We start from the raw sequence: 27200 nt of genomic DNA on the forward strand, positions 1-27200 counted from the left end.
ACAGTTCTCCCCCATGCTCCCCAATCCCTTACGTTCCCCAGTTCACCCTTATGTCCCACAATTCCCCTTTATTCTCCACCGTGTCCCCCTGTTCCCCAAACCTCCAATTCCCCCTCCGTCTCCCAATTCCCCCTCCATCCCCGATCCCCCATGACCTCAGAACTGCAGTTCCACTCCAGCCCGCGAGGCGGCGCCTCACACCGTGCCCTAACGGGACCTCCGCGACCTCCCACCACCAGGCGGCGCGATCTCTGCTCACCCATGGCGGGGAGGGAGGGGCCGCTCGCCGATACCGCCCCGGCATGGGAGCGCACGCTTCGCTTCCGCCTTTAGGACGGGGGCGGGGGGAACTTCCGCTTCCGGGTCGCGGGGGCGGTGTGCCGGCGTCGGTGTCCGCGCCGTGCGGCACCATGAACCGACCGAAGGCGGCGGCCGTGCGGCGGCCCAGCGCCGCGCCCAAGCCCTCCGGTGAGTCTGAGGCCGCGCCCGAGAGGCCGGGGCGGGGGCCGTCCCGTTTGCCGTCGCGGTCCCCATCACGGTTGTCGTCCGTTGCAGCTCACCCGCCGCCGGGAGACTTCATCGCGCTGGGCTCCAAGGGTCAGGGCGGCGATGGCAAGGCCGCCGTCGCTCTACTGAAGCCGGCGCCCGCCGGGCTGCCCTCGGAGCGCAAACGGGACGCGGCCGCCGCGCTGTCGGGCCCCGCGGGGCTGGGCGGGCTGAGCAAGCGGCCCAAGCTGTCTGCCACGCCGCCCCTCAGCGCCCTGGGACGCCTGGCCGAGGCGGCCGTGGCGGAGAAGCGGGCCATCTCACCTTCCATCAAGGAGCCGTCCGTCATCCCCATCGAAGGTAAGGGCCGGCTGTGCGCCGTCGCAGCAGGGCGCAGCCTCGGCTTGGGGTTCGGTTTGCAGGAAGCCTTTCCTTTAGCCCGTGCGGTGCCTTTCGTGTGCTGTCCTTAAGGCCTTCCCCTGCTGGATAGGGGGCCAAAGTCACAGTTTCATCACCTTGTCTTCCTTGAACACAACCCAACATGAACATCTTGTCTGAAAAATTTAATAGGAAAAACACCACAGAGGGGCTAAAGGTATGCAGGTTGTAGAGTCGGCATCATTAAGGTTGGATAAGATCTCAGAGATCACCTCGTCCAAACCAGGCCACGTCCCTCAGTGCCACATGCATGTGTTTATTAAGTGCCTCCAAGGATGGCAGCTCCACCAGCTCCCTGGGCAGACTTGCCAGTGCCTCACCACTCCTGAGAGAGGAAAGTTTGTTGCTAATGTTAACCCTGACCCTCCCATGGCACAGCTTAAGGCCGTCACCTGTCCTGCTGTCACTCTTACCTGCAAGCAGAGGCTGACCTCCATCTTGCTACAGCTTCCTTTCAGGTGGTTGCTGCTGCCCTGTCCCTGGAGTGTTCAAGGCCAGGTTGGATGGGGCCCTGGGCAGCCTGGTCTGGTATTAAATGTGGAGGTTGGTGGCCCTGCATGTGGCAGGGAGGGTTGGAGATTCATGATCCTTGAGGTCCCTTCCAACCCGGGCCATTCTGTGATTCTGTGGTTGTAGAGAGCCTTCTCTAGAGTGAACAATCCCAGTTCCCTCAGCCTCTCCCTGCAAGACTTGTGTTTCAGATCCTTCACAGCTTCCTTGCCCTTTTTCTTACATGCTCCAGGGCCTCAGTCAGTCTTGTGTTATGAATCCTGTCACATCCCACCTGCAAGAGAAAGGAAGGGATGGCCCAAAACCGAGCACAGTATTTGAGGTGTGGATCCATGTTTTGCTTTCCTGGCGGCTGATCCTGGCAGCGTGTCAGGGCAGGTTGTTTTGCATGAGGGTAAAAACTGGTGCCTGTGTGTTGGTTGTTGCAGTTGTGCCCACGGTGCTGCTGGATGAAATTGAGGCAGCAGAGGCGGAAGGTAACGACGACCGCATTGAGGGAGTGCTGTGTGGAGCAGCCAAGCAGCTGAAAATGAACCGAGCCAAACCTGATACCACGCTGTACCTGAGCCTCATGTACCTGGCGAAAATCAAACCAAATATATTTGCCACTGAAGGAGTTATCGAGGTGAGGGCTGTGTCACACGGGGACTCCTGGGCTTCCTGAAGCATCTGACTGTATGTTTCTGAAGTATAATTCTGGGGTTCCTGCCACATCATGGGTAGGATTGTAGCTGCTGTCTTGCCAGAAAGTAGTTAGCATGCCTTTGTAAATACTGCAGTTCTGTGGCAAGTTACTGAGATGTGTAGCTTTTTTTTCCTAAAGCTTTTCTATATGATTTTTGGGTATGTAACTTAAATTTTTTGTTTGTTTTTTTTTTCATATAATTTTCCAGGCATTGTGTAGCCTGCTCCGAAGAGATGCCTCTATTAATTTCAAAGCTAAAGGGAATAGCCTTGTGTCTGTCTTGGCCTGCAACCTTCTCATGGCAGCTTACGAAGAGGATGAGAACTGGCCAGAGATCTTTGTCAAGGTTGTTGAACAAAGGGTGTTTCTCCTGGGCTGAGGCAAGTTGTATGAAAAAGTTTGAGTGTGGTTTGTGTTCTCTGCTGCTTTCTTTCCTATAGGTTTACATTGAGGACTCCCTTGGAGAGCGCATCTGGGTGGACAGCCCTCACTGCAAGACATTTGTGGATAACATCCAAACTGCTTTTAACACAAAGATGCCTCCTAAGAGCATGCTCTTGCATGGGGAAGTTGGTCGTAGTGGTGGGGACATTAGTGCTGGTAAGTGGCTGTTTGAAAAACATTAGCAAGGACTTACAAACAGATGTGAGCTGTGTGTTACTTGATGGAGTCCTCTAGAGCAGATATTGAGTTTCTGGCATTGCTTTTCCCTTCTTTGCTGCCCTTCATTTTGAGGGCAAGCAGCGAAAGACTCGAATGATGTGCTTGTATGTGTGAGTGATAAGCAGTGGAAAGAGTTGTCTCATGATGTGTGCTTTGTTCTGATCTCTTGTAGGAAGTAGCCCACACCCTTCCATGACAGAGGAGGAAGACAGCCAGAGTGAGCTGCTGATTGCAGAGGAGAAAATGAGCCCAGAACAGGAGGGCCAGCTCATGCCCAGGTAAAGTGCTTTCCTTCCCTGGCACAGCCATGTGACACATCTGCCTGTGCTCACCCACTCCTGAAGTGCTGTGGCAGAGCTCCCTCTCTGCACGAGCTGTCCCACGACACTTGCTAGAGAACGTTGAATGTCAGGAGAAATGAGTAGATTTGTTTTTGTAGTCTTTACCGTGAGCAAGAAAGAATGCTGATCTCTGGACGCAGTGAAGCATGACAGAGCTGGCTTGGGAGAAAGTGAATAAAATGCAGTTTGTATGGCCCAGGTACGACGACCTTGCAGAGAGTGTGGAGGAATACGTTCTGGACATGCTGCGGGATCAGCTCAACCGGCGCCAGCCCATGGATAACGTGTCCAGAAACCTCCTTCGTCTGCTGACAGCAACTTGTGGCTACAAAGAGGTGCGACAGATGGCTGTGCAAAGGCTGGAGATGTGGCTGCAGAATCCAAAGGTGAGGATGGAGATTGCTGGACCTCGAATTTTTTGGACCTGGTCTGAAATTTAGCCAGTAAGGCGAGTTCCATTTCTGTTCTGTGTTGGCCGGTGGCTGCAGTTCTCCCGTTCTTCCTCTGCAGTTGACCAAGCCAGCGCAGGATTTGCTCATGTCTGTGTGTATGAACTGCAACACTCACAGCTCAGAGGACATGGAAGTTATCTCCAACCTGATCAAAATTCGTCTCAAGCCAAAGGTCCTTCTCAACCACTACATGCTGTGTGTCAGGTGAGTGAGCGACTCCGTGTGGATGATGTGCCCAGGGCCTTGGCTCTGGATAGGCTTGCTAAATATCTGCTTTGGCCATGGGAGATTGGTCACATTCACATGAAATTCATTGGTGTGGAAACCCTTCAGTAATCCTTTAGCATCTCTGAACACACCTACTGCTGCACCTCCTTTAGTTTTGTGTATTAAACACTTCAAAGAAAAATCAGAACATGAATCTAGCTGAAGCCTAAGCTTACAAACCTCTGGTCTTCCCTTGCAGAGAGCTGCTGAATGCACACAGGGATAACCTGGGAACTACAATTAAGTTTGTGATTTTCAATGAACTTTCAAATGCAAGGAATCCCAACAACATGCAGATCCTGTATACTGTTCTTCAGCACAGCTCAGAGCAAGCGCCAAAGGTAGGCGCAGCATCTTGTGTGACCACTGGTGGGCCCAGATCCCTGCCTGCGAGTTTTAGCTGAACTGTGTCTCAAATGAAATCTTCCCACAGGCAGCTGTGTGTGTATCATACTGTTTTGAGATCACCTTGTTTAACTTGTTACGAATAAGTGTGTATGAGCATCTTTTGGCTCCCACATTCAGAGCGACCAGACTTGTGGTGATGAAATGTCATTAGAGACACGTATTATAGCTCACAGGTGTCTGAACGACAAACAGTATGCTTTTGTTTTGTAATTGCTGATGTTTGCAGTGCACTGACAGTCCTGTTTTCCCTCAGTACCTAGCAATGGTGTTCCAGGATCTTTTGACTACTAAGGATGATTACCTGCGGGCTTCGCGGGCGCTGCTGCGAGAGATCATCAAACAAACAAAACATGAAATCAACTTCCAGGCCTTCTGCCTGGGCCTCATGCAGGAACGAAAGGAGGCCCAGTATGCAGAAATGGAATTCAAGGTAGCACTTTGCTTGCTCCATGGGTGATACCAGGGGTGTGCTGGGCTTTTCTGTGTCTGGTCTTTTTCCCCTGTTATTTGGGTGACTCAGTATTGTGTCTTGCAATTCATAGCAGATCTTCCATATTCCGTTTCCAGACTGTCACGACTTTATCTTTTTATGATGGAACACTTCAGAAGATGGCTGTAATTTGGTTCTCTTTTGTTTTCAGGAGCGGTTTGTCATCCACATAACTGATCTTCTAGCTGTCTCCATGATGCTTGGTATCACAGCCCAGGTGAAAGAGGCTGGAATTGCCTGGGACAAAGGAGAGAAAAAGAGTAAGCATAAAAACCTAGCTTCCTTCTGAAGATGGGTATTTTGTTAGATATCTCCAGGCAGTGCTGGGACTGAGTTACAGCTAGAATTAGAAAGAAGTGTATGCCAGTGTTCTGAATAGAGGTATGGGGCTGATGCTGTTATCCCACGACTGACAGAATTGTATGTAGATGTGGCATTTGCACGTTGGCTGAATAGATGGGTGCCTTTTGTGGGACAAGGTCACGTCTGGGGGAGCAGCAGTAAGGATCACCAAGTACATGTTTCTGAGGTGGCAGAGCTTTTGGGATAGCACTGAAGTGACTGCTGAGATGTCTTCTCATGGTCTTTACTCCTCTGTACTACGTTTTGGGATTTTGTTGCAGCGTGCATCAGAAAGTGAAGCATGTGTGCTGTCAGTGTTGGGATGCTAAAGACTCTGACTTCTTTCAGAGCATTGGTTTCTACCTGCTCTTGAAATGTCTGCCATCTCCTGCTTTGCTCTGGATGGCATTCTTGTATGTGTGTACATTTGTAATCTGACTGTCTTTCAGACTTGGAAGTGCTGCGCTCTTTCCAGAACCAAATTGCTGCTATCCAGCGAGATGCTGTCTGGTGGCTTCATACAGTTGTTCCATCTATCAGCAAGCTGGCTCCAAAGGACTATGTGCACTGGTAAGAGAGTTACTTGGGAACCTACTGTGCTTATCCAGTCCCTTTCCCAAAATGGCACGTTGTAAAGGCCCTTGCATGTGTCCTTTGGAAATTCCTTGTGACAGGTTATCTGATCACAGATGATTCTTGTGGACCCCTTGTTATCCTGTCTGCTGTCTTTTCACTGTGGAAAATGAACTGTTGAATGTGTTGTTGAGACTCACACGGATCGTGTTTACTGTCCTCTCCGTTCTGACAGCCTCCACAAGGTGCTTTTCACAGAACAGCCGGAGACCTACTACAAGTGGGACAACTGGCCCCCCGAGAGCGACCGCAAGTGAGTGCACGCTCCGTCAGTAGCTGGGGACACAGGCAGAGCTGCTGTAGCTAGGGGCAAAGGAACGGGTGTTTTCTGGCACAGTTGCTCCGGTCTCCCTGCTCTTCTGCCTTGATTCTTTTTCCCTGTGCCAAGCTGTTCTGTATCTTAATGCTGTGATGGTGAGAAGGACAGCCCTGTACTGGTGTAATGCTAGGGAGCTCAGACTTGCACAGACTGAAGTGCAGAGGTACAAAGCAACACAAGCAATTTGTTTCAGATAGTTGCATTTGGACCTGGGGACCAGGAAAATGGTTGGAAGCTAAACTGTGCTTTATTTTCTGCTCAGGTGAGCTGTAGGATCTGTGGAGGGTTTCGGCAGAGGGTTTCGTGCTGCTGTCGAGAGAAGCACAATTGATTGTCTGTTGTCTCATGCAGCTTCTTCCTTCGCCTGTGCTCTGAGGTGCCCATCCTCGAGGACACGCTGATGCGGATCCTTGTGATTGGTTTGTCCCGGGACCTTCCTCTTGGCCCTGCGGATGCCATGGAGCTTGCTGACCACTTGGTGAAGCGTGCTGCAGCTGTGCAAGCAGATGGTGAGACTGTACAGAGCTCCAGCCAGCAAGTGGTTCCTTCTGGCTGTGTCTGCTCAGCACCGCTCAGAGCTGAGGCAGCTCCTGCCGTATTCCAAAGAGCCTCTGCATCGCTCAGACGTGTTTTAATCTTGATGGCAAAGCATTTGGCTCACAGCCAGCTGTATATTGCTGTTGCTTTCTCACTGGAGAAGATTCTTATTTTCTCCTACCGTTTCTGCCCGTTACTCGTCATCAGTCATTGGGGTGTCTGGGAAATACTGGTTTTGGTAAGGATGAGAGGCTGTGATTTGCCACCCACAGATTTGAGTTACCACTTCCAAATCCAATTCAGTCCATTATCCAGACAAGGAAACGAGCAGAAATTTTTAGGCCGTTCAGAAGTGTTGGAAGTTAAAGAAATTAACCCACGTGTTTTGTGGTCTTCTCATTTATGTCTCAGTACCATTATGGCTTAAGTGTTGCTGCTTTTTGAGTTGTGGTTTTTTAATGCTGTAATATCATGAGAACAAGACCACAATGACATAGTTGCTTGAAGCTGAATTTTTGTTGCTTTGTTGGTTTTCTTGAAGGACTTTCAGCAAGGTAGACTGGTCAATAACTTGCTTTGTTTTTTCCTCTCCCCCAGATGTCGAGGTCCTCAGGGTAGAGAGAATCCAGCTGATTGATGCTGTCTTAAATCTGTGCACTTATCACCACCCAGAAAATATTCAGTTACCCCCAGGGTAAGGCTTATCACATAGATAATCTCAGTGTGATCTAGTTCATTTTCACTTTACAACTGGCAGTTCTAGTTCATAGATTTCAGGATGCTTTTTCCAGTTACGATTTTTAGTAATGAAATCCCAGAAAAATCTTTTCAATGTTGTGCTCTGGTGAGAATTTCTCCTAGGCAGAGGTAGTTCTGAGCCACAGAATGGACTTTTCTTTGCAAGAACTCTGGTCTTTCTGCTCTAGAAATGTTCAGCTGAACTCTGCTGTCACACTTGCAAGAGATTTCTTTTTTTTTTCCTGGAAACTACTGAACTGATGTTGCCAAATCCAAACAGTGTATGATTAAGTAGAACAGTTTTGTAGTGGCTTCCAGTAACCAAATTGTATCTATTGATGGCTTTTGTAGGTACCAGCCTCCAAATCTAGCTATTTCTACCCTGTACTGGAAGGCCTGGCCTCTCCTGCTTGTAGTGGCTGCATTCAATCCTGAAAACATTGGTGAGTGTGAGCATTTTCCTGGGTACCAGTTCTGCTGCAACAACTGGCTAAGGGGCTAGCAAGTTTGCTGTGCTGCATGCTCCTCGTGTGTGTGAGAATAAACAGTGAGGGGGTTTCGACTGGCATGCGACTGGAGTCAGTGTCTGTGCCCTGAATGTGGTGGGATGTTCCACAGTAAGCTTGTCTCTCCATGACTTGGATTGTGGTAGAATCTCTGTAAAAGCTCTGACTTCTTCGTGTTTTCCTGAATACCTTTCTCTTCTATGCTGTAGGTCTGGCTGCATGGGAGGAGTACCCCTCTCTAAAGATGCTCATGGAAATGGTCATGACAAAGTTAGTACATCTAGATCCCTCTATAAATTGAGTGTTTCTGAATTCAGCTTGTGTCTATTGCCTTCTTCCATTTAGTGGAGCTGGCAGTAGTGCTGCTGTTTGAGTGGGAAAGGAGTTTTCCCCCAGGAGAACATAACCAGCAAGGGATGACTGTGATGTAAATTTGCTGAAAGGTTCTCAGTCTCCCTGGCACTGTTGGGAAGGTGCCTTTTTTTGTGTGTGTGTTTTCCCTAATAGAGCTAATAACATGGGGACATTCTTGTTTCATAAGTCTTAAATGGAGCAAGATAACTGGTCTTTTTGCTTGTTTTCTCAGTAATTACTCCTATCCTCAATGTACCTTGACGGATGAGGAGACACGCACAGAGATGATTAATCGTGAGCTTCAAATCTCCCAGAGGGAAAAACAGGAGATCCTTGCATTTGAGGGTCATCTGGCTGCCGCGTCCACAAAACAAACCATCACAGAGAGCAGCAGCCTCTTGCTATCCCAGCTGACAAGTCTGGACCCTCAGTGAGTACCCTTGTACTCTGTTGGTATTGGGAAATCCCAGTTAATCCTGGTCAGGAACTCCTGCTGCTACTAAGGAGGTTGGTGGGGGTAGGACATGTAGGATATGTGTTGCAACTTGTATGTAGTCTTCGTGCACTGCTGAACTGGTTGATCACAATGAAAGTGTGCCTTGTATGTGATTAACCTCTTGTTTCTCTGGCAGGGGCCCTCCACGCAGGCCTCCACCGCATGTCCTGGAGCAGGTGAAAAGCCTGAACCAGTCTCTTCGCTTGGGCCACCTCCTGTGTCGAAGTCGTCATCCTGACTTTCTTCTCAACATCATTCAAAGACAGGTAAGCTCCATGCATCTCTTCTCTCTAAAGCTTAAGCAGAGTGAGGGACAGGAGGGAGCTGAGTGTGGCGCAGGAGAGGGTGGCTTATTGCTCATGAAATGATTAGTGCTGCGGCAATGTTCTGCTGATCCTGCGTTGTCATTCCCTGCTTCATAGGCTTCATCGCAGTCAATGCCATGGCTGGCAGATCTGGTTCAATCCAGTGAGGGCTCCTTGGATGTCTTACCTGTGCAGTGCCTTTGTGAATTCTTGCTTCATGATGCTGCTGATGAGTCGACTTCAGGTGAAGAAGAGGAGGAGGGTGAGAGTAAAGAGCAGCGTGCCAAGAAACGCCAGGTGAGTGGTCCGTGGGGCTCACTTCTGTTACCTGCTTTCAGTGTATCCTGGATTTGTTTTCACTGGAAAGGCCAACTTCTCGCTCCACAGAGACAACAGAAACAAAGGCAGCTGCTTGGACGGTTGCAAGACTTGCTTTTGGGTCCCAAGGCAGATGAACAGACAACCTGTGAGGTGCTTGACTATTTCCTGCGACGCCTGAGTTCCTCCCAGGTGGCTTCACGGGTCCTGGCCATGAAGGTGAGCAAAAGAAAAATCTTTTCAACTAGGGCTTATCAGAAGCTGAGGGTTGAGAGCAGTATTTTGTATCATCCTTCTTGGCTAACTCATCTCGATCTCCAGGCCCCATCAAATGCACTTGTGCTTCCTGCTGCTCAGAATCTTCTCTGTCCAACAGCCAAGTAGTACCATTTCAAGATAAAGCTGGATTTTGCTGTTTCCTGTGAAGTTCACGTGTGGACTCAGCAGATTGTGAAGTACAAGGAGTAATTGGCAGCAGCTGTTTTCTGTGGGGAGTGTAAATTAGTAAATGCCTGGTGCTCTAGAGCACAGTCAAGGCAGGCAGAATTGCAGAGTTTGAGATTATGCTTACAGAGGACTGAAACTTTAAGCAGGGTAGCTGTCAAGCAAACAAGTTACATGTTGGAGGTTGTGTGCGTGGCAGTTGGATCACTCCCTGATGTCTGAAGCTTGTTTCTCTTCTACTCACTGGTATGAAACTGGTGGGTCCAGCTGTGGCCTCATACACACAGGCTGTGTTTGTGTGATTTCTGCAGGGCTTGTCTTTGGTGCTATCAGAAGGAGGACTGCGGGATGGAGAGGAGAAAGATCACCCCATGGAAGAAGACTCTGGTGATTCTGAACTGCTGCAGGGTTATCAGTGGCTACTGAGAGACCTCCCAAGGCTGCCACTGTTTGACAGCGTTAGAGCAACAACAGCTGTTGCCTTGCAGCAGGTAGGTGTTACCTGGAAGAGATAAGTGACCAGCTCCTGGGCAAATATTCTTTATCCTGCTCTTGCTAAAACAGATCTGAGCAAACTGTGTGGCTGTGGTGTTGTCATTTTTATATTCTCGCAGAAGAGCATACTTTCTGCTGGTGCTTCTTTTCATCACTTCCTGGTCTCTAATGAGAACCGTGTCATTCTAGGCCATCCACATGGAGACAGATCCCCAGACCATCAGTGCTTACCTGGTGTACCTCTCCCAACATGCCCCCGTGGAGGAGCAGGGACAGCATAATGACCTTGCTCTGGTGAGAGACAGAGGGATTGCACGGGGAGCCCTGATGTGTTGAACTTGTTGCCCAGGGCAGTGGTGGCTTGCTGTACCAGCAGGATGGGGTTTTTGGGAGCATGTGAAATTGATAACTGCGTGGTTGTGTTTCTGGATATGTGATGGAGGGCGGCTTGTGTGTTTGGTTTCATATTCAAACAGAAAATCAGAGTCATGATCTCCAGTCTAGCAGCCCGTCTCGGATAGTATGGGGAATGCAAGAGCAGATAGTGTTTTGAAGGGGATGTCACCATCTGGCAGCATTTCTGAAGTAAGCAGGTGTTAAACCTGCATGTATCTGGAGAGAGAATGGAAAGTCAGGAACCTTAGTGGTGGAATATTCACTCTTCTGTAACTGAAATTGAATTTCTGACTCTTTTTTTTTTTTTCCTTGTTCAAGTCTGGTGATTTTGGGATGGTTGGGATGTATACAGTGGTTATTCATTGTTCTCACTCTGGGTGCTTTCTTCATTGCTTTGTAAGTCCACTGACCAACATCCTTTGTAACAGTCTTCTAGAGGCTCACTTGCATGGATCTAGAGATTCAAAGGCTCTTTCTGCTTTTTGTAGATCCTTTTAAATATATGGGTGTTGCTAAATGTTCAGAGAAACACCGTTCTTACTATGCAAATACTGGTAAATGCTCCCTTTTCATGGGACGCATTAGAAATCATCTGTGCTACAACTTGGGAGCCTGTAAGTTTTCACAGAATGCATGCAGATCGCTTGGTCTTTGTAATTTGATGATTCCCGTCCTTTCTACATGTGTTGGTCTCCAGAATCATGTTGACTGGGCTGACGATGGAAACTGGAGGATGCAGCTTAGTAAGGCAGGAGGTTTTGTCTGTGTTCCTTTTGTAAAGACCTCACAGATGTGTTTCTCTTGCAGGATGTAGCCCGGCTCATAGTGGAGCGCTCCACCATCATGTCTCACCTCTTCTCCAAGCTGTCATACTGTGCTGAGTCAGATGCAGTACTTGTTGCTCTTCTCTCCATCTTTTCTCGCTACATCAAATGCATGCGCCAGAGTAAGGAGGGCGAGGAGGTGTACAGATGGGTGAGTTCCTCCCTACCTTTCATAGGCAGGTAGAAGAATGTTAACACAAAATGTGCCCGTGTGGGCTGCTGAAAATGTAGAAGCTGTGTCTGGTTCAAAAATTTCCTGATCTGAGAATAGTTAGAGGTTGATGTAGTACCAAAAGTGTGTGTGTGTATACGTAAACATCACTTTGTTTTCCTTATCTTCTTTTGCCACTGTTGGAGATACTGAGGCTAGGTTGAACTTGGGTCTGAGCAGACTTGTCCATTCTTATAGTTTCCTTTCACCTGCTTCTCACAGTACTCATTTTCTGTTCTTTCCCCACCATTGCTCATCTGTTTGTTTTTCTCCTTTTTTCCCAGTCGGAGTCACAGGATCAGGTATTCCTTCGTTGGACTAGTGGTGAAACAGCCACTATGCATATCCTTGTGGTGCATGCCATGGTCATTCTCCTGACACTAGGGCCACCTCAAGGTTAGTAACTGTACTCAGATTTGTTCAAGGGGTGCTGGGCTGCACAGAGAGCCTCTGTCTGTGTAACAGGTTAGGTCAGTGCTAATTCTACCCACAGTTGTCCTTTGCAACATTTGCTAACAGCTGTAGTATTCTAATAGATGTTGCTGCACTGAGTGAAGGATTTGCAGGCTTATTTGCTGCCTTCTGCAGAGAGCAGAAAGTATTGAAATGGTGTGTCCCTCCCTGCTAAACAAGGACTTCAAGGATTATTGTGGGAGGAGAACTGGGCACTCAAATACACACAGGTCACATTTCCATTTGACAGTGTTTATTCCTAAGTTGTCTCTAGCCTTTGAGCAAGAAAGGGTTTTGGTGGATTGATTTGTACAGAGAAGGATAGAATATTCTAGGTCCTTATGTTCATAACAAAGATTTTTGTGTCTGCTTTTAAGCAGGGGATGGTGATTTTTACACGTTATTGGATATATGGTTCCCGGAGAAAAAGCCCCTTCCTACTGCTTTTCTGGTTGACACCTCAGAGGAGGCCTTGCTGCTCCCCGACTGGCTAAAGCTGCGCATGATCCGCTCTGAGGTCCCGCGGCTCGTGGATGCAGGTGAGCTTGTGGGATGTTTGCTGGTGTTTCAGACCCTCCTGTAGGGAAAGCAGTCTGCTCTGCTCAGTTCTTCTGTGCGTCCAACTACGTGGGTGCTTTTATCAGAGCAGACCTTGCGGTGAGCTGCTTTTGTGTGCAGCTGAGTGATGGTGACTATTACTGCTAAAGCAGGGGAAAGCTTGTACAGCTTCTGTGTTTTCTGTGTGCTTTAAAGGAAACAGGTGACTGTTATTTGGATACTATTTACACTATAACAGTTCAGCTCAAATTAAAGTACGCAATCACCAGACACCAGGCACAGCTTTGCTTCTATAGGATGTGGTGTGCTTGCAATGTGGAGAGCAGTGACTGAAGAATGCAAGCTGTATCTGTAGTTACTTCTGTCCTTGCACAGCTTATCAGTGCTGTCTTTTCTTCCTGGTGTTCAGAGCTTTGTCCCTTTCTTGCTAATTAAATGACAGCTCTCTATAGCCAGTGATTGAATTATTCAATAACTCCTGCCTGCAGCCATTAACAGAGAGGGTGGAAGTTATTTTTTTAATATGGATGATTGAGTTCCTGAGGTTTTGATCAAATTAAACAGGAGATCAAATTAGTCGGTGAGTGAATTAACTGAAAGATGCAGTAAGAAGGCAGTGATTTGCAGAGCGGCGTAGGCAGCAGTCAGACTTCTGGCTTTAGGCTCTCTGCAGTCCTGTCATTAATGTGTTGCTTGGTCCAGCCAAAAGTACAATACCAGGTAATAAAGATGGCCCTCTGTAAGCAATTTGGTGATCTGAGAACTCGGTGCTTTTGTATTTCAGCCCTGCAGGACCTGGAACCACAGCAGCTGCTTCTCTTTGTTCAGTCCTTTGGAATCCCCGTTTCCAGCATGAGCAAACTCCTGCAGTACCTGGATCAAGCAGTATCTCATGACCCACAGACACTGGAGCAGAACATTATGGACAAGAGTAAGAGCTTTGTTGAGATGAACTAGGCGTTTTACTTTGTCTTAAACAGTCATTGTGAGTACATCCCGTGACTTCCTTGTGTAAAACCCAAACTAGTTCACTGGACTCTGTGGCAGCTGCTTTGGTGGCTCGTTGCCTCTGTCGAGACCACCCTAGTTCTTGTCTAGATGGCCCTTGACTGTATTTCCCGAAGAAGAGAAGGGTTTTTCCGAACTGGATTGTACAAAGTATGAATAGTCTGGAGGCTCAACTGTAAAAGAAACAGGCCTCATTTGCATCATGTTTACGAAGTCCAAATGAACAGCAGAATGTCTCCTCTGTGGTAGCTACACAAGCAGCGACCAATTCTGTAGTGCTTTACTGAAGAGGGAGAAGTAACATATTCATATCTTGTCCTTTTTTCAGACTACATGGCTCACCTTGTGGAGGTTCAGCACGAAAGAGGAGCGACAGGAGGCCAGACTTTCCACTCCCTGCTCACAGCCTCCTTACCAGCCCGCCGAGGTACTGTCCAGGATAGCTTAAACTTCAGAATATCCAAGTTGTCTTTCAAATGTCTTTGCTGCTCGAGGGAGGAATTCCAGTATTATTGGAGTTTTTCTATAGTTTTTTGTTCCGAGTAGTATGGAAAAGTAGGTATTGCTTTGCCTTGAGGGAAAAGCTACTGGATTTCTCAGTACCTAGAGACAGGGAAGCTGAAGATGATTCAGTACTGGGGCTCCAGATGCTACTTATCATAACAATATTTTCCTTTCTTTTTTTTTTATTCTTACTACAGACAGTGCTGAGACTGCAAAGTCAAAATCTAGCCCTGAGAGCAATCAAGGCCAGAGCCGAATCCGGGCCTTAAGCCAGGTTCGGGTTCTGGGCCCAGAAGATGATCTAGCAGGCATCTTCCTGCAGGTACTGGTATAGCCTCGAGCTGGTTGTCCATCACTTCCTTTCCTGCAGCATCTTTGCAAAATCTGTATTGTTTATTTGCCTCTTTTGCTCCATTCTTCCTGCAGTGTTTGTAGGCAGGGAATAGGAGAGCCCTGCAGTAAGGCTGTGCTCTTACAGTCTGTTGGAGTTGATGTTGGATGGACTTGTTTTTTCGCGTAGTCTGAACGTGATGTGGCTTTTGATCATGCCTAATACTGTCAGTGCCTGCAAGCACGTTACCATCTCTGCATCTTGTTTGTTCTGTGTATAGTGCCTTTTGTCTCAGCAGTGCATGGAGGATTTGTGAAATGCTCACAGGGCCTTGGCAACAAAGCTGTATGCAAACAGCCTTTGTGCTTTGGCATGTCTGCTAGCAGAGCCTTCCTCTCTCTGTTGACTTCAAAACAAACCTTCAGGGAATTAACTGGACAAGTTGATCGCCTGTATTTGGGCAGTGCAGTGATCCCCCATGGTGTCAGTGTTGACAGTCGGGTTGGTTTTGCATAGGTGCTGTTCCTGTAGCAGGCACTAGAATATTGAAAAAGCTGTATCAAGGTTCTAGTTGGTTCACAGTCAGTCTGATCATACAAGGTAGATTGATCCTCTGCCTCGGGGTACTTTGTGGTATGGAAAGTCCTTTCATTTGCTTTCATAGACATATTCTGTTCTGCATCCTACCAGCTTTTCCCAATAAATCCAGACCCACGATGGCAGAATTCAAACCTGCGCCCACTTGCCCTGGCGTTACAGCAGGCCCTGGGGCAGGAGCTGGCTCAAATCCGCCAGGGAAACACGCAGGTGACCGGGATCACAGCACAACTTCTGCAGGCAGTAGCTGCACTGATGAACTCACCACACAGTGGTGCACTGGTGATGGCTATGCATCGTAACCACTTCATCTCCTGCCCACTGATGCGCCAGCTGCACCAGTATCAGGTGAGTGGTGCTGGACAAGAATCTCCGTAGCACTGAACAAAGTAGGCTGGGGAGGAAACTAAATCTGCTGTGCATCTACTCTGTTGTGTGCAGATTTTCTACCTGTGTAATGCTAAAAACGCAGCCTGGGAGCATAATACAAAGGGACTTAAGTTGTCTGAACGTAAGACAGCTGAATGCACATTGGCCACGTTAGCCTAGCAGTGCTGAGACTTGGGGCTTACCTTCAGGGCTAGGTGAACCTGAAACAATATAGTAACTGTGGCACTGTGGGATTGCAGCTGTGAATCCCCTGTTTTGGAATCTCCAGTCTGTGCTGTTGTGTAGCATGGACATGTCTTGTAAGCCAGAGCATTTGCAGACAGTTTATGAAAGGAAGCCTGTAATTCCTTAAACAGAACTTCAGGGCAGGGTAAGAGTTACCAGTAAAATATCTCATTCCTTTCATGGTGGAAGAAGGCACAAAGCTACCCTTAATTATGCTTGGAGAGGTATTTTGTTTGTGACTGATGTTTTCTGCCTTGCGTTTCCACATTAGAGGCTGCTGCCTTGATTTCAGTGAGGTATGGTCCAACAGAATTGGTGTATTCTATGTATTCATGGCACTATGTGCCACTGTCTGCCCCTTCTGCTATCTTTGTTTTATTCTTGAAGTGTAAGAAGGTGTCTTTTGCTGCTCTCCCCAGCGCTGCATGCCACAAGACACTGCCTTCTCCTCCCTCTTCTTCAAAGTCCTCATGCAGATACTGCAGTGGTTGGACAACCCTGCAGTGGAAGATGGTCCTCTGCGTGCTCAGCTGAAGGGTTTTGCTGTGCAGTACTCCTCAAGGCACAGGATCAGTGACGGTACTGGCATTGTGCAGCTTGTGGGGTTCTGAGTGGACCAAGTGGGTTCAGAAAGGGACAGAAACAAAGCTAGTTTGCAGTAGACATTTGTTAGCATCTGAGTAAGCAGAGCAGATTTCTCAGGGAAAACTTCCATTTGCTCAGGTAAGGAATCCCATACTAGCTGTAGACCTGGAAGATGAGCATGCAAGAATGCTCATGGAACAAGGTCATGTCATGACTTGTAGTTATTGTCATCTGCCATCTGTTGGGAAGAGACTGTCACCGAGAGCTTCATCAGGGAAACGAGTTTGTGGTTATAGAGTATTCTCTTAATCCACATTGTTCCTGAGAGCTGTCAGGAGCTGCGGAGTCGAATGACGGTGGGATGTTGTGGGTGTGTACGTTTGAGTAGTTGTGTGCCACTACAACATGGTGCCTCTGTGGAAGAGAGACCTGGTGTTGCCTGTCCCTCAGATGCCAACGCTGTAATTTCTTTGCAGTTCGAGGTGGTTTCTTGCACCTCACGGAAGCTCTGACTTTCCGTCATGACCCTGACTTGATCAGCTCCACAGTACGTGCCATTATTGCAACCCTGAAATCAGGAGAGAAGGGTAATGTGGAGCCAGAGCTCATCAGCAAAGGTATGACTGTCTTCCTGCTCTCCTCTCTGTCGCAGCAGCAGGTTGAAATTCCAGCACAATGAGGGAGTACCTCATATGTAGGCAGTGGGAAGCAGGAAAATGCAAACTGATCTAAATGTGGCCTATTTTATATCCTCCTTTCCCTGTGCTGGTATGTGGGTTTGTCAGCTGTGACCTAGGACTGACTTACAGCAAACTGTCAGTTTCTGCTAACCTAATAAGAAATAGAAGTCTGCTATTCCAGATAGAAATGGTTTCTCTCTTCCTTACTGAGCCAATCTCTGGGGAATTCTGAACTGACTGATTGCCTTCATGAGACACTTAGAGCGTTTCATAGCTTTGACCACGCATCGAGGTTAGTGACATCTCTTTACCTCTGCTAGTCCTTCAGGGCCTGATTGAAACTCACTCTCCGTACTTGGAGGAACTCCTCACAGTCCTCTTCTCAGCTACTGTTGAGACTCCTGCCAGGTTTCCTGCCATGAAACCAATTGCTGTGGTGAGCTCCTTGTTGCTCCAGGACAAGGAAGAGACAACGGTGAAGAAAGAGCTGGATAGTTGCAGGTGAGTCTATGCAACGATGGGAACTCAGTGGGAGGTCTGGTTTCCTGGCATCAGCTCTGATACTGGCTTTGTTTTCTCTGCAGTACCGAAGCTGCTTGGCTGGGGCCATCTTCTGGCCTTTTGAATGACTGGCTGGAGATGTTGGACCCAGAGGTGATCAGCAGCTGCCCTGATCTCCAGCAGAAACTACTGTTCTCCTGGAACAAGGTAAGAGTTGTTGGGTAGAGAGACTGCTGTGCTAAAACCACCTTTGTGGGGTGCTGACCTACACCGTGAAAAAGGGTTATGGTGGAGTTTTATGTTTTGCCACATGTTACCATAACTGTTTGAGAGCAGCACAGTCTGACTAACATAGAGATTCTGGTGCATCCTTCTCAGTACGAAGCACATTTTCATCTTATCTTTGTATTTCTTCAGCCCTGTTCTTTTCAGGACTTCAAAATGTATTACAGACACAATGTAGTCCCATAATAGCCTAGCACTCTGTGTTTTCATGTGTATTTTTGAAGACAGTTAAGTAGCCTGCCCAGAAGTGCTATACCAAAGCTAAGGCTAAAGCTGAATGTCATGACTCCTGCCATGTTTTAAACAGAACTGCAGTTCAAATCCTCAATCCACGTGTTCTGTTCTGTGCTGTCTGCTTGCTTGGATTGCCATCATTGTCTCTTGTGTCCACCTAACAGCAAGAATCTGTTCATACATCTCGATTTTTGGTCCTTTCAGGCAGGATCCCAGGTGCCCTCCTTCCGCCCGTATCTCTTGGCTCTCCTCACTCATCAGTCTAGCTGGACTACGCTGCACCAGTGCATCAAGCTTCTGCTTTGCAGAAACCGAGAGCAGAGGTGAGTCTTAGTGGTAGGGTTTTTTTGAGCCTAGCAGAGTTTTGAGTTGGGCAATTTGCTGTCTGAGAGAACAATCAGAAGCTGCGAACAAGAGCTGCTGAGTTCCGCAGCGCGTGTGCCAGGAGATGTAGCTCAGCCAAAAACAGGCTTTGCGAGAAGGATGCTGATTTCAGTCATGCTGATTTGTGTACCTTGATTTAAATATTACCTGCTGCTTGATGGAAAGAGCACATAAAGATTTGGCTGTGTTTTAAATAGGAAATACTAATCATTTAGGTAATCCATCTAGCATTGCCCTTGTTGATAATCTTTATTACGTGGGGACGTGGGGTATAACGTGGGGACTGAAAGATGGCTTGGGTGGCCAACCAAAGGGAGTCTGTGTACCTGGGCAGGCTCTGCTGGATCCACTGCTTGTACTAAACTCCATTACCAGTCTTTCTCTAGCCCAGTTCTGATCTTGGGAGCTCCCTAGCTCTCAGCTCCTGTATGTTGCTCTCAGATACTGGAGTTTTACTGCAGTAGTAGTGTCTTGCTTACATTTCTTACACTTGCAGACCAGAATGCACTAACAGCTAGTAAGAAGCGAGGCAGGGCATGATTAAACTAACAGTATTTCTAAAGCCAGCAATATTTGTTTCCTGCAATTTCTTTATTGATTTGCTCACTAACAATTTAATTTCTGCAATCCAGGATAGCAGGCAGGATGTTCTGCACACTGCAACATGAAGATCACTGGTCGTCTTGCATCAACTGTAATGTTTGGGACAGACTTTTGGCCTTGTGGTGCATGACTGCGCAGCCACTGTGCTGTTGCTGAATGCCATTTGTTGGGCACCATACCTGTGTTGTGCTTACTGCAACAAATATTTAGTCATAATCTGGGAACAGAACCAAGCCCCTTCTTGGGACTTAATGGATCCTATTTTTACATCTTGCAGATGTTTTTCCTTCACAGTACTTGTGATGTTTAGAGATAGTACCACGTGTTTGCGTGCTGCCTGAGGGCTGCATTGACTCTAATTGCAAATCTGTCTTCTTTTGTCTTCTGGCAGGTTTGATCCAACTGCTTCGTTGGATTTCTTGTGGGCCTGTATTCATATCCCTCGGATCTGGCAGGGAAGGGACCAAAGAACTCCTCAGGTAGTGGTTCAGTTCTTCCAAGTTTCCTGTCTGGATGGAGTGAGAGGTGATTCTTTCATATTGCATGACTTGTCATGGCCAAGAGGCAACTGAAGTGATACAGGTGCAGTGTGCCAAATTTGCTGCCTGTACCTCAGCTGGTTGCTTAGCTGCTCTACTCCATTATATATTACAATGGCAATTTTGGGTTCAGAAAGCTCATTTGAGCACACATAAGTTTGCCCCCTTGACATTTCCTCTGCTCCTGCAGAGTTGCTACAATATCTATTAAAGATCTAGTCAAAAAGCTACAGCAATGAGCAAACTAAAACCCAGCGTGGGATAATTCCCACTTTGCCACGAAAAGGCAGTTTTAATCTCTTTTTGAGTTTCCACATTACTTAAGTCTCATCTTAAGAGATGCTCCTGTCTGTCTGGGGGAAGTGTGACTAGAACTAAGGATCTAGGGATTCAGCTGGGATTAATTTTGTGTTCTGCACTGCAGAAGCGCCGTGAGGAATTTGTGCTCCATCTAAAGGCATCAGAATTGATCAGCATGGTGGAGCTGATCCTGGCTGAAGCAGAAACCAGATACCAGAACACAGAAGAGGCTTCCTGCACGCTCATCCAGTCTCGACTGCCCCTGTTGCTCAGTTGTTCTCACGGGGACCTTGAGAGCATGAAAAAAGTAACAGAGTATTTGACCAGCTGCATCCAGCAGTGGGGTAGCAGGTGGGGTCGCAAATGAAAACTGCTCTAATTGTAGTTACTTGGGCACAGGCAGCCAGGTAATGATGAGACTTGACAGCACGTCTTCATTAGCAAGTGTTCTAGAGCCCATATAACAAGTGCTTCCCACACATTATCTTCCCAGACGTTTCAGGAGAGTAAAATGTCACTCTGAAGTGTTACTAGAACCAAGAAGGTCACCTTAAAAGTGAAATTGCAGGGCATGTTTTCTTTCAGGAATTTTGGCATAAGATGTTCAACATTACTTTTTTTTTTTGTCGTAAGTCAGCTGTTGTTCTTAATTACCAGTTCCTAATGTAGAATTTCTTGTCTACTCATGCCTTGAATCATTGCTTATAATGCAAACTGTGCTGATCATTATGATTGTTTTCTAGCAGCTGTGTTAGCACTGTTGGGAAAGCAGCAGATAGTGTCTTTGTGTCAGTGGAGCAAATTGACCTAATTTTAACTTCATTTATGGTAATAGAAAAGATGCCTCGTAATTTCAGTTGCTCCTGCATGGTGATGCATCTCAGGCAGGTGTGCTAATTGTGAGCAGGCCAGTCTGAATAGTTGCACTTCTGACTTACTTTTTTGAGCTGTTGATGATCATGAGTACTACATAGAGGAATTCTGCTCACTGGAGATGGAAGCAGGCTTTCCTGTCCTATATCCAAGGGTCACTATGTAACCCGTTTTCTAACTCCAGCACTGGAAACGGCCTCACGGTGGATCCCTGTAGATCATGGATCCCTGTGGACTGTGCATGTTTTGAGAGCAGTTCAAAAAGAAACACAGGCTGAATAAACACTCTTCAGATTAGTGGTGACTGCTGTGCAAAGTTGTTTATCACATACACAAGAAAACTTTTAATAATCTGATGGGTCTGTGATGTTTGCTGGTTGAGCTAAAGAAGTAACCAGAGGCTCTTCTCTCCCCTTTTCTTCCAGCTCTGTGGGAAAATGCTGCCAGGACCTTCTGCTTCAGATATACCTGCAGCTACCCGAGCAACTTGTGCCTCTGCCTGAGATGCTTCTCACCAGTGAAGGAGCCAGAGACAGCAGCACTTGCAAGGTAAATAGAGGAGCTCAGAAAAGCCTCTTTTTCCAATTGTGCACCTAGGGCGAATGCTATGTTGAGGCTCTGACTAAAAGGAGAGAACTAGAGAGTGCTGGTTGGGTCATTTTGGTTTCTTAACTTCACTCTTCAGTTGCCCCTTCCCTGCCTTCACGTTCAGGAGCAGAGTTTAGGTATGGTTTATTTTTCATTGTCTCTCTAGAAAATACGTTAAGCTCTGATTATATAAATTTCTGTGTGCCAAAGGCTTCTGTAAAGCGCAAGTGTGCAGGCGTGTGATCCTGCTTTGATGTCTGTAGGGACCGTGGACTTCAGATCCTGTGCCAGCTGGAATGCTGCATCTGCTTGCAGGTTCTACCTGGGAATAATTTCTGTTAACCTCATCTGTAGTTGGAAAGTATTTGAGAAATGCTCCTGAAGAGCCACAGGCTTGCTTGTGCTTTAAACTTAACTATTTACTCACTACTTTTCTTTCTAGCTTGATGCCCTGGTTCACAGATTCATTAACCTCCTTGCAGACACCAGTGACTCCAAGTCATCAGAAAGCCGTGTGTGGGATGCCAACATGGCATGCAGGAAGCTAGCAGTGGCTCATCCTATCCTCCTTCTCAGGTACTGCTCTCTCCTTTCACCATCCATAAGACTGAGTTGACTGAAGAGCATCACCCTTTGCCATAGGAGTGGGGGGCAGGTTTGGAGCAGTCATGTAGATTGTGCAGAATCTGTGTTTGTTTATGAAACCTAGAAGAAAGGGCAGCAAAGCCATATCTTTTATAAGGAGGCAGCACTGGTTTTGGCTCCTTGTTTGTCAGGAAACAATCCTCATAGAACTGCAGCCTACAGGACAGAAAATGGGTGGGAAATGGTGACTGCTGATTCCATGGATACTGGGGTCAAACCCAAAACCTTGGGAGAGTTTGAGGGACACTTAAAGCCACTGGGATGTAACAACATGCAATTCTATTTGGGAAGAGGCTAGAGCTGGATGTTCTTCTGTTTGATGTTTCAGGCACTTGCCGATGATTGCAGCTCTGCTACACGGCCGTGTTCACCTCAATTTCCAGGAGTTCAGGCAGCAGAACCACTTGACCTTCTTCATCCACGTCCTGGGGATCCTGGAGCTGCTTCAGCCGCAGGTCTTCCAGAATGAGCACCAGGCGGCACTATGGGACTGTCTGCTCTCCTTCATCCGTCTGCTGTTGGTAGGCCAAGTCCTTCCTGCGCGTTGTGTGCGGGCTGCCAGCCGCTAGAGGGAGAAGCTAATGTAACACGTGGCCAGCCCAACGTTCTGCTATAGGGAGGGAGAACCTTGGTGTATCTTAAGAGCCAAAACATGTATAGAGTATGTTGGAGAGATTATAACAGGGGAGGCCAGCGACCAGTAATCTAATTCCTGGGCCCCGGAGATGCAGGATGGAGCAATGAATCATTGCTGTTTTTGTTAACTCATCATCCTTACCCTTTCTCAGAACTACAGGAAATCCTCACGACACCTGGCTGCTTTCATCAGCAAATATGTCCAGTTTATCCAGAAGTACATCACGTGCAATGCACAAGCAGCTGTCTCCTTCTTGCAGAAGCACTCGGATCCTCTACAGTAAGCTTTTTAGTCCAGTTAGCCCAGTTAGTTCATGGAGAGATTGCTCAGGCAGGGTGCCATGAGATAATCGGGCAGGGGACAGCAAGATAATGTGATAGCAGTTGTTAATGTGGCACTTTTCACCCTTGTTTGCTTAAATGGCTATTGAGATCAACAGCATGTCCCTTTTTATAGCTGAAAACCAAACCTGACAAAGTTGGGTGATAATCTGAACTCACATAATGAATTAAATGCCCTGATAAGGTATTGCAGTGCTCTGCAGTCATTTCTGGAGAGCCAGCAGCAGAGTCTTTACCTAGAGCAATAACAGCAATAACAGCAGGATCACAGCTGCAGATACAGGGACAAACTTATTTGTGTACTAATAGGTCATTCTGAAAGTAATGCCTCCTATTTATTTCCACACACTGCCTCACTGTGCTCACATCCACTGTTTGGTCTCCGTAAATGTTCAGAAATCATCAATCAATGGGTGCTGTTTTTTCCACATGGAGAAGTTCTGTTCCTCCCCTTTGCTTCATCTGCACTTCCATGTCAGATGCCATTTTGCCAGACTGCCCCTCTACTGCCATCTGTCACACAGCAACAACATGTAACAGAAAACTGGCAGAAAGCTCACCCTCTACTGCCATACCAACAACATCCATCTCTGATATTGTAGGCCAGCATAATGAAATGGAAGGCATTAATTTTGGAGCAACCCCTGTAGTTAACACTGAATGGGAAAAATCTTGCTTCTGAGAAACTGCTTCTACCGTGTTTAATTTATGTGCTGTTAGTTCTCCTCGTGCCTTTACTTCTATTTAAACATGCCATCTGTTCCACCAGTGACCTGTCATCAGACAACAGTGACCTAGCAATGCTGAAGTCCCTCCTGGCTGGGCTGAGTCTGCCTAGTAAGAGCAGCATCTTGGACAGAGGCTCTGAAGAAGAGAAGGATGGTGAGTCTGACTAGGATGCAAGAGTAATTCTAGCTGGCAAACCTGCAACGCTTCGTGGAGTGCAGATGTTTTTGTGTGCTAAATGCAGCGTTTCTCCTACTCCTAGTGAAAGGTGTTTAGAATGGGGAGTGGCACTTGTATGCTCCGCTGTTTGAAAGCGGTATCTGGAATGGGTCAGCTTGTTTTGCTGTCAGTGGTGCCACTACTGGTGCAGAAGAAAAGCTTTCAGGGTGATTTTCATTACTGTGGATTTTACATTCCAAAGCCTCGCTTCAGGATCAACCTGTCAGGAGATCCTAGGGTACATTCTCTTCTCTTTGCAGCTTGTGTGTGATAACTATTCAGTATTAAATAGTGTTAGGAAGGTTTGTTTTCTTTACATCAGCAAGGGCTACCAGGAGGTGCAGTGAGACAGGAGGCTGTGAGAGCTGGGAAGCACTGCTGCTGAGCTGATGGCTTGTAAGGAACACTGGATTTGTCTCCCTGTTAAAACTGTAGACTGTCAAAAGTGACCTGTTGTCATTCTGTACCAGATGAAGCGGCAGCTGGCTCACTCCCCCTTGTCAGTGTGTCTCTCTTCACTCCTCTCACACCAGCTGAAATGGCCCCATACATGAAGAGGCTCTCTCGAGGCCAAACAGTTGAGGGTAAGTGGCAGAACATTGGGCAAATGCAGCAAATTCCTCAGCTGTCACTACAGGTTTGTTTCCTAGAAGTCTCCAGCAGTTAGGATGTGGTTCTGTTTTGGATGCCTTGTCCGTAACTTTCTGTGGTTCTGTGACAGAGGCTTCCTGTGATGCTGTGTCACTTAGTACAGCAGTGCTGCAACTGCCTCTTCTTTCAGGCATCTTGAAGGTGCTCTGGGAATTTGCATGAGTAACTCATGCAGTGTTACAGTCCACGTTCAGCCAGCACTGATCCAGTGACTCTGCTCTGGAGCACTGATAGGATTGCCATTTTATTTAATACAGTAAAAATACCAAACTGATTAGAAGCATGATTTTGTTTGAAATCCCCAATGACCTTCACAAAGGGAAATCACGTTTACCTGGCATATGGCAACAGCATGCTGCTTCTCCTGAAGTGTTCTGAAATCACAAGTGTCCAGTGTTCATATCGGACATAAGTTGTGGTATTGGGGTGACAGTTGTCCTTCCACCCTAGAAACTGGTGGAAGAAAAAAGTACTCTGGAGTTGAAACATCATGCCCCACTCCACTCCTTCCCCTGCCCATGTTGTGACCGTGCTGGTGACCCCTGCTTGGGCAGTTTGAGATATGTTGATATAGCAAGTGAGCTGCCTGTTCTCATCCATCCTTTTTCAATAACTGTCTTTATTACTCTAGCTCTGTGTGCAAGTAGTAAAACTTGACTGGTTGGGAGGCTGCGTTTGTAGGTCCTTTGCTGAATCAGTGAATTTCAGTCATTCCTTTTAACGTGTGTCTTCCACCAGACATTTTGGAGGTGCTGACAGACATTGATGAGATGTCCAGACGGAGGCCAGAAATTCTTTCCTTTTTTGCTGTGAGTATGACATCTCTAAATGCCACTGAAAGTCAAAGATTCTGTTCACTAGAGTGTGTTGTACAGCCAGCTTAATTGCTTTTCTTACTCTCCTTTTGGGGGGGAAGGTGGTATTACATTTCCCCTAAGATGCTGCACTTTCCATTAGGCTTTCTGACAGCAGGCAGTACGTACCTTCCTACTGTCTTCTCTCCATTGCATAACAGTTCCATCATCCCCTTGAACTTCTCTGTATATCTGAGGAAGTAGTAACCTTCTGTCCCCTTTACAATAGTGGGACTAGGAGAAAGCAGAACAGCTCCCTAAAAAAAACACACAGGAGTGCAGGGAAAATTCCTATACACCATAAGATGACAGAAGGGTGCTTTAAAGCATTCAAAACAGGATAATCCTTATTACAGAGAGATTTCCTGTCTCGGCCAGTACCTGCTGGATTGATGCTGGAGGGGTAGTAATGCAAGTATGCACAGTTCTGATCCTTATATGGCCCTGTGATCCTTATTTATGCCTCTTCTCTCAGACAAACCTACAGAAGCTGATGAGCTCATCAGAGGAGTCCTGCCGAAATCTGGCCTTTAGCCTGGCTTTGCGCTCCATTCAGAACAACCCCAGGTGAGGACCGTGGGGACTCAGGATACTGTGAGTCACTGAGGGCCACTGGCTGCCCACTGTGCGTGGCTGCTGATGGTGAACTGGGCTGCACTGATGCTGAGATGTTTTATTTCTAGCATTGCTGCAGACTTCCTTCCTACCTTCATGTATTGCCTTGGCAGCCGAGACTTTGAGGTGGTGCAGACAGCATTGAGGAACCTGCCTGAGTACACCCTCCTTTGCCAAGGTAAGTCAGGATCTGCCTGCTCTGAGGTGCATGCTTGGTGGCCTTGCAAAAGTCAAAACTGAGCTCCTGTTATGAAAGCAGCCTCCTCGGGAAGTTGCTAGGAGTCAGCATTGCTTAGAATAGTCTGTCAAACATGTTAGTCATCTGTATCAATAGCTGCTTCGGTCTGAGCATCACAGAGAGGAGACTTGCCATAGAGATAAGGGAGGTTTCCTTGAAACAGATTTGCTCCTTTACGATCTTCCTCTCTGAGTTGTGGTCCCTCACGCAATCCCAAACCCTCAGGGCCATTACAGGGTGAATTATGCCCTGTTCAGTCATAACAGAAGGAGGAAGGTCTTGCACGGCTACAAGCATTCATCCAGGTGTTCACTGGCAGATTGCTGCTCTCAGGCCGCCCCTCACGCTGTGTTTCTCTTTCGCAGAGCACGCTGCAGTGTTACTGCACAGGGCCTTCCTGGTGGGGATGTACAGCCAGATCGACACCAGCTCTCAAATCTCAGAAGCCTTGAAGGTCCTGCACATGGAGGCCACAATCTGAACATGTGGGTCTGGGAGCCTTGCTTTCAGTGGAATTGAACTGGACCCAACAGCTGCATTGAGGCCCTGTAAGAAGGCACTGTACTTCAACCAATGTCCAGAAGGATCAAAGAGATGATGTCACAGGCCACAGCAAGAGCAGGAAGGGGCAAGGACAGATCTGTCTGGCTAAGTTGCCATTACTGTGGGGAAAAAATCTCCTGAATATTGTGCCAAACAGGGACCAGTTTTGCCATGGAGTCTTAGGGCAGTGGCTGACACTTATTTTGTGCTGTTTTTTGTTTTGTTTTGTTTTTCCTCCAAGAGGACAGAGCTGCTGGGAGAGCAGAAGGAAGTTTTGGCCCTTTCAGTTGAAGTCTCTGCACTTTATGCTGGAAAAAAAATGTGGATGTGTGCAGGGGGAGAGACCATTTAATGTTTTGGTGGTTTTTTTTTTTTGGGGGGGGGGGGGGGAGGAAGGGGTTGGTGGGTGAAATCGTTCTTTTTTCCTCCAATTAA

The 27200-nt window shown here is 47.3% G+C and overlaps 1 protein-coding gene across 1 annotated transcript; it reads left to right on the plus strand.

Annotated features, from left to right (window-relative positions):
- Nucleotides 1-410: 410 nt before the first annotated feature.
- Nucleotides 411-26703, plus strand: INTS1 (integrator complex subunit 1; the record flags this gene model as incomplete). The annotated part of the gene is made up of 47 exons (XM_079542992.1): nt 411-468; nt 556-846; nt 1863-2059; nt 2328-2465; nt 2560-2719; nt 2955-3060; nt 3323-3509; nt 3634-3779; nt 4042-4183; nt 4504-4680; nt 4892-5000; nt 5532-5652; nt 5891-5968; nt 6386-6543; nt 7169-7265; nt 7661-7752; nt 8025-8085; nt 8402-8599; nt 8802-8931; nt 9088-9267; nt 9358-9507; nt 10044-10223; nt 10417-10521; nt 11431-11598; nt 11943-12054; nt 12489-12650; nt 13454-13600; nt 14006-14104; nt 14379-14503; nt 15203-15457; nt 16144-16303; nt 16786-16926; nt 17310-17490; nt 17574-17703; nt 18214-18332; nt 19388-19475; nt 19960-20186; nt 21134-21257; nt 21739-21872; nt 22270-22462; nt 22730-22857; nt 23689-23801; nt 24335-24448; nt 25254-25324; nt 25845-25936; nt 26053-26162; nt 26588-26703. 47 exons carry the CDS (start codon nt 411-413, stop codon nt 26701-26703), a joined length of 6570 nt encoding a protein of 2189 aa, XP_079399118.1.
- Between the last annotated feature and the right edge of the window lie 497 nt (nt 26704-27200).

The sequence above is a fragment of the Tetrao urogallus genome, assembly GCF_951394365.1.
Source record: "Tetrao urogallus genome assembly, chromosome: 15".
Taxonomy (NCBI): Eukaryota; Metazoa; Chordata; class Aves; order Galliformes; family Phasianidae; genus Tetrao; species Tetrao urogallus.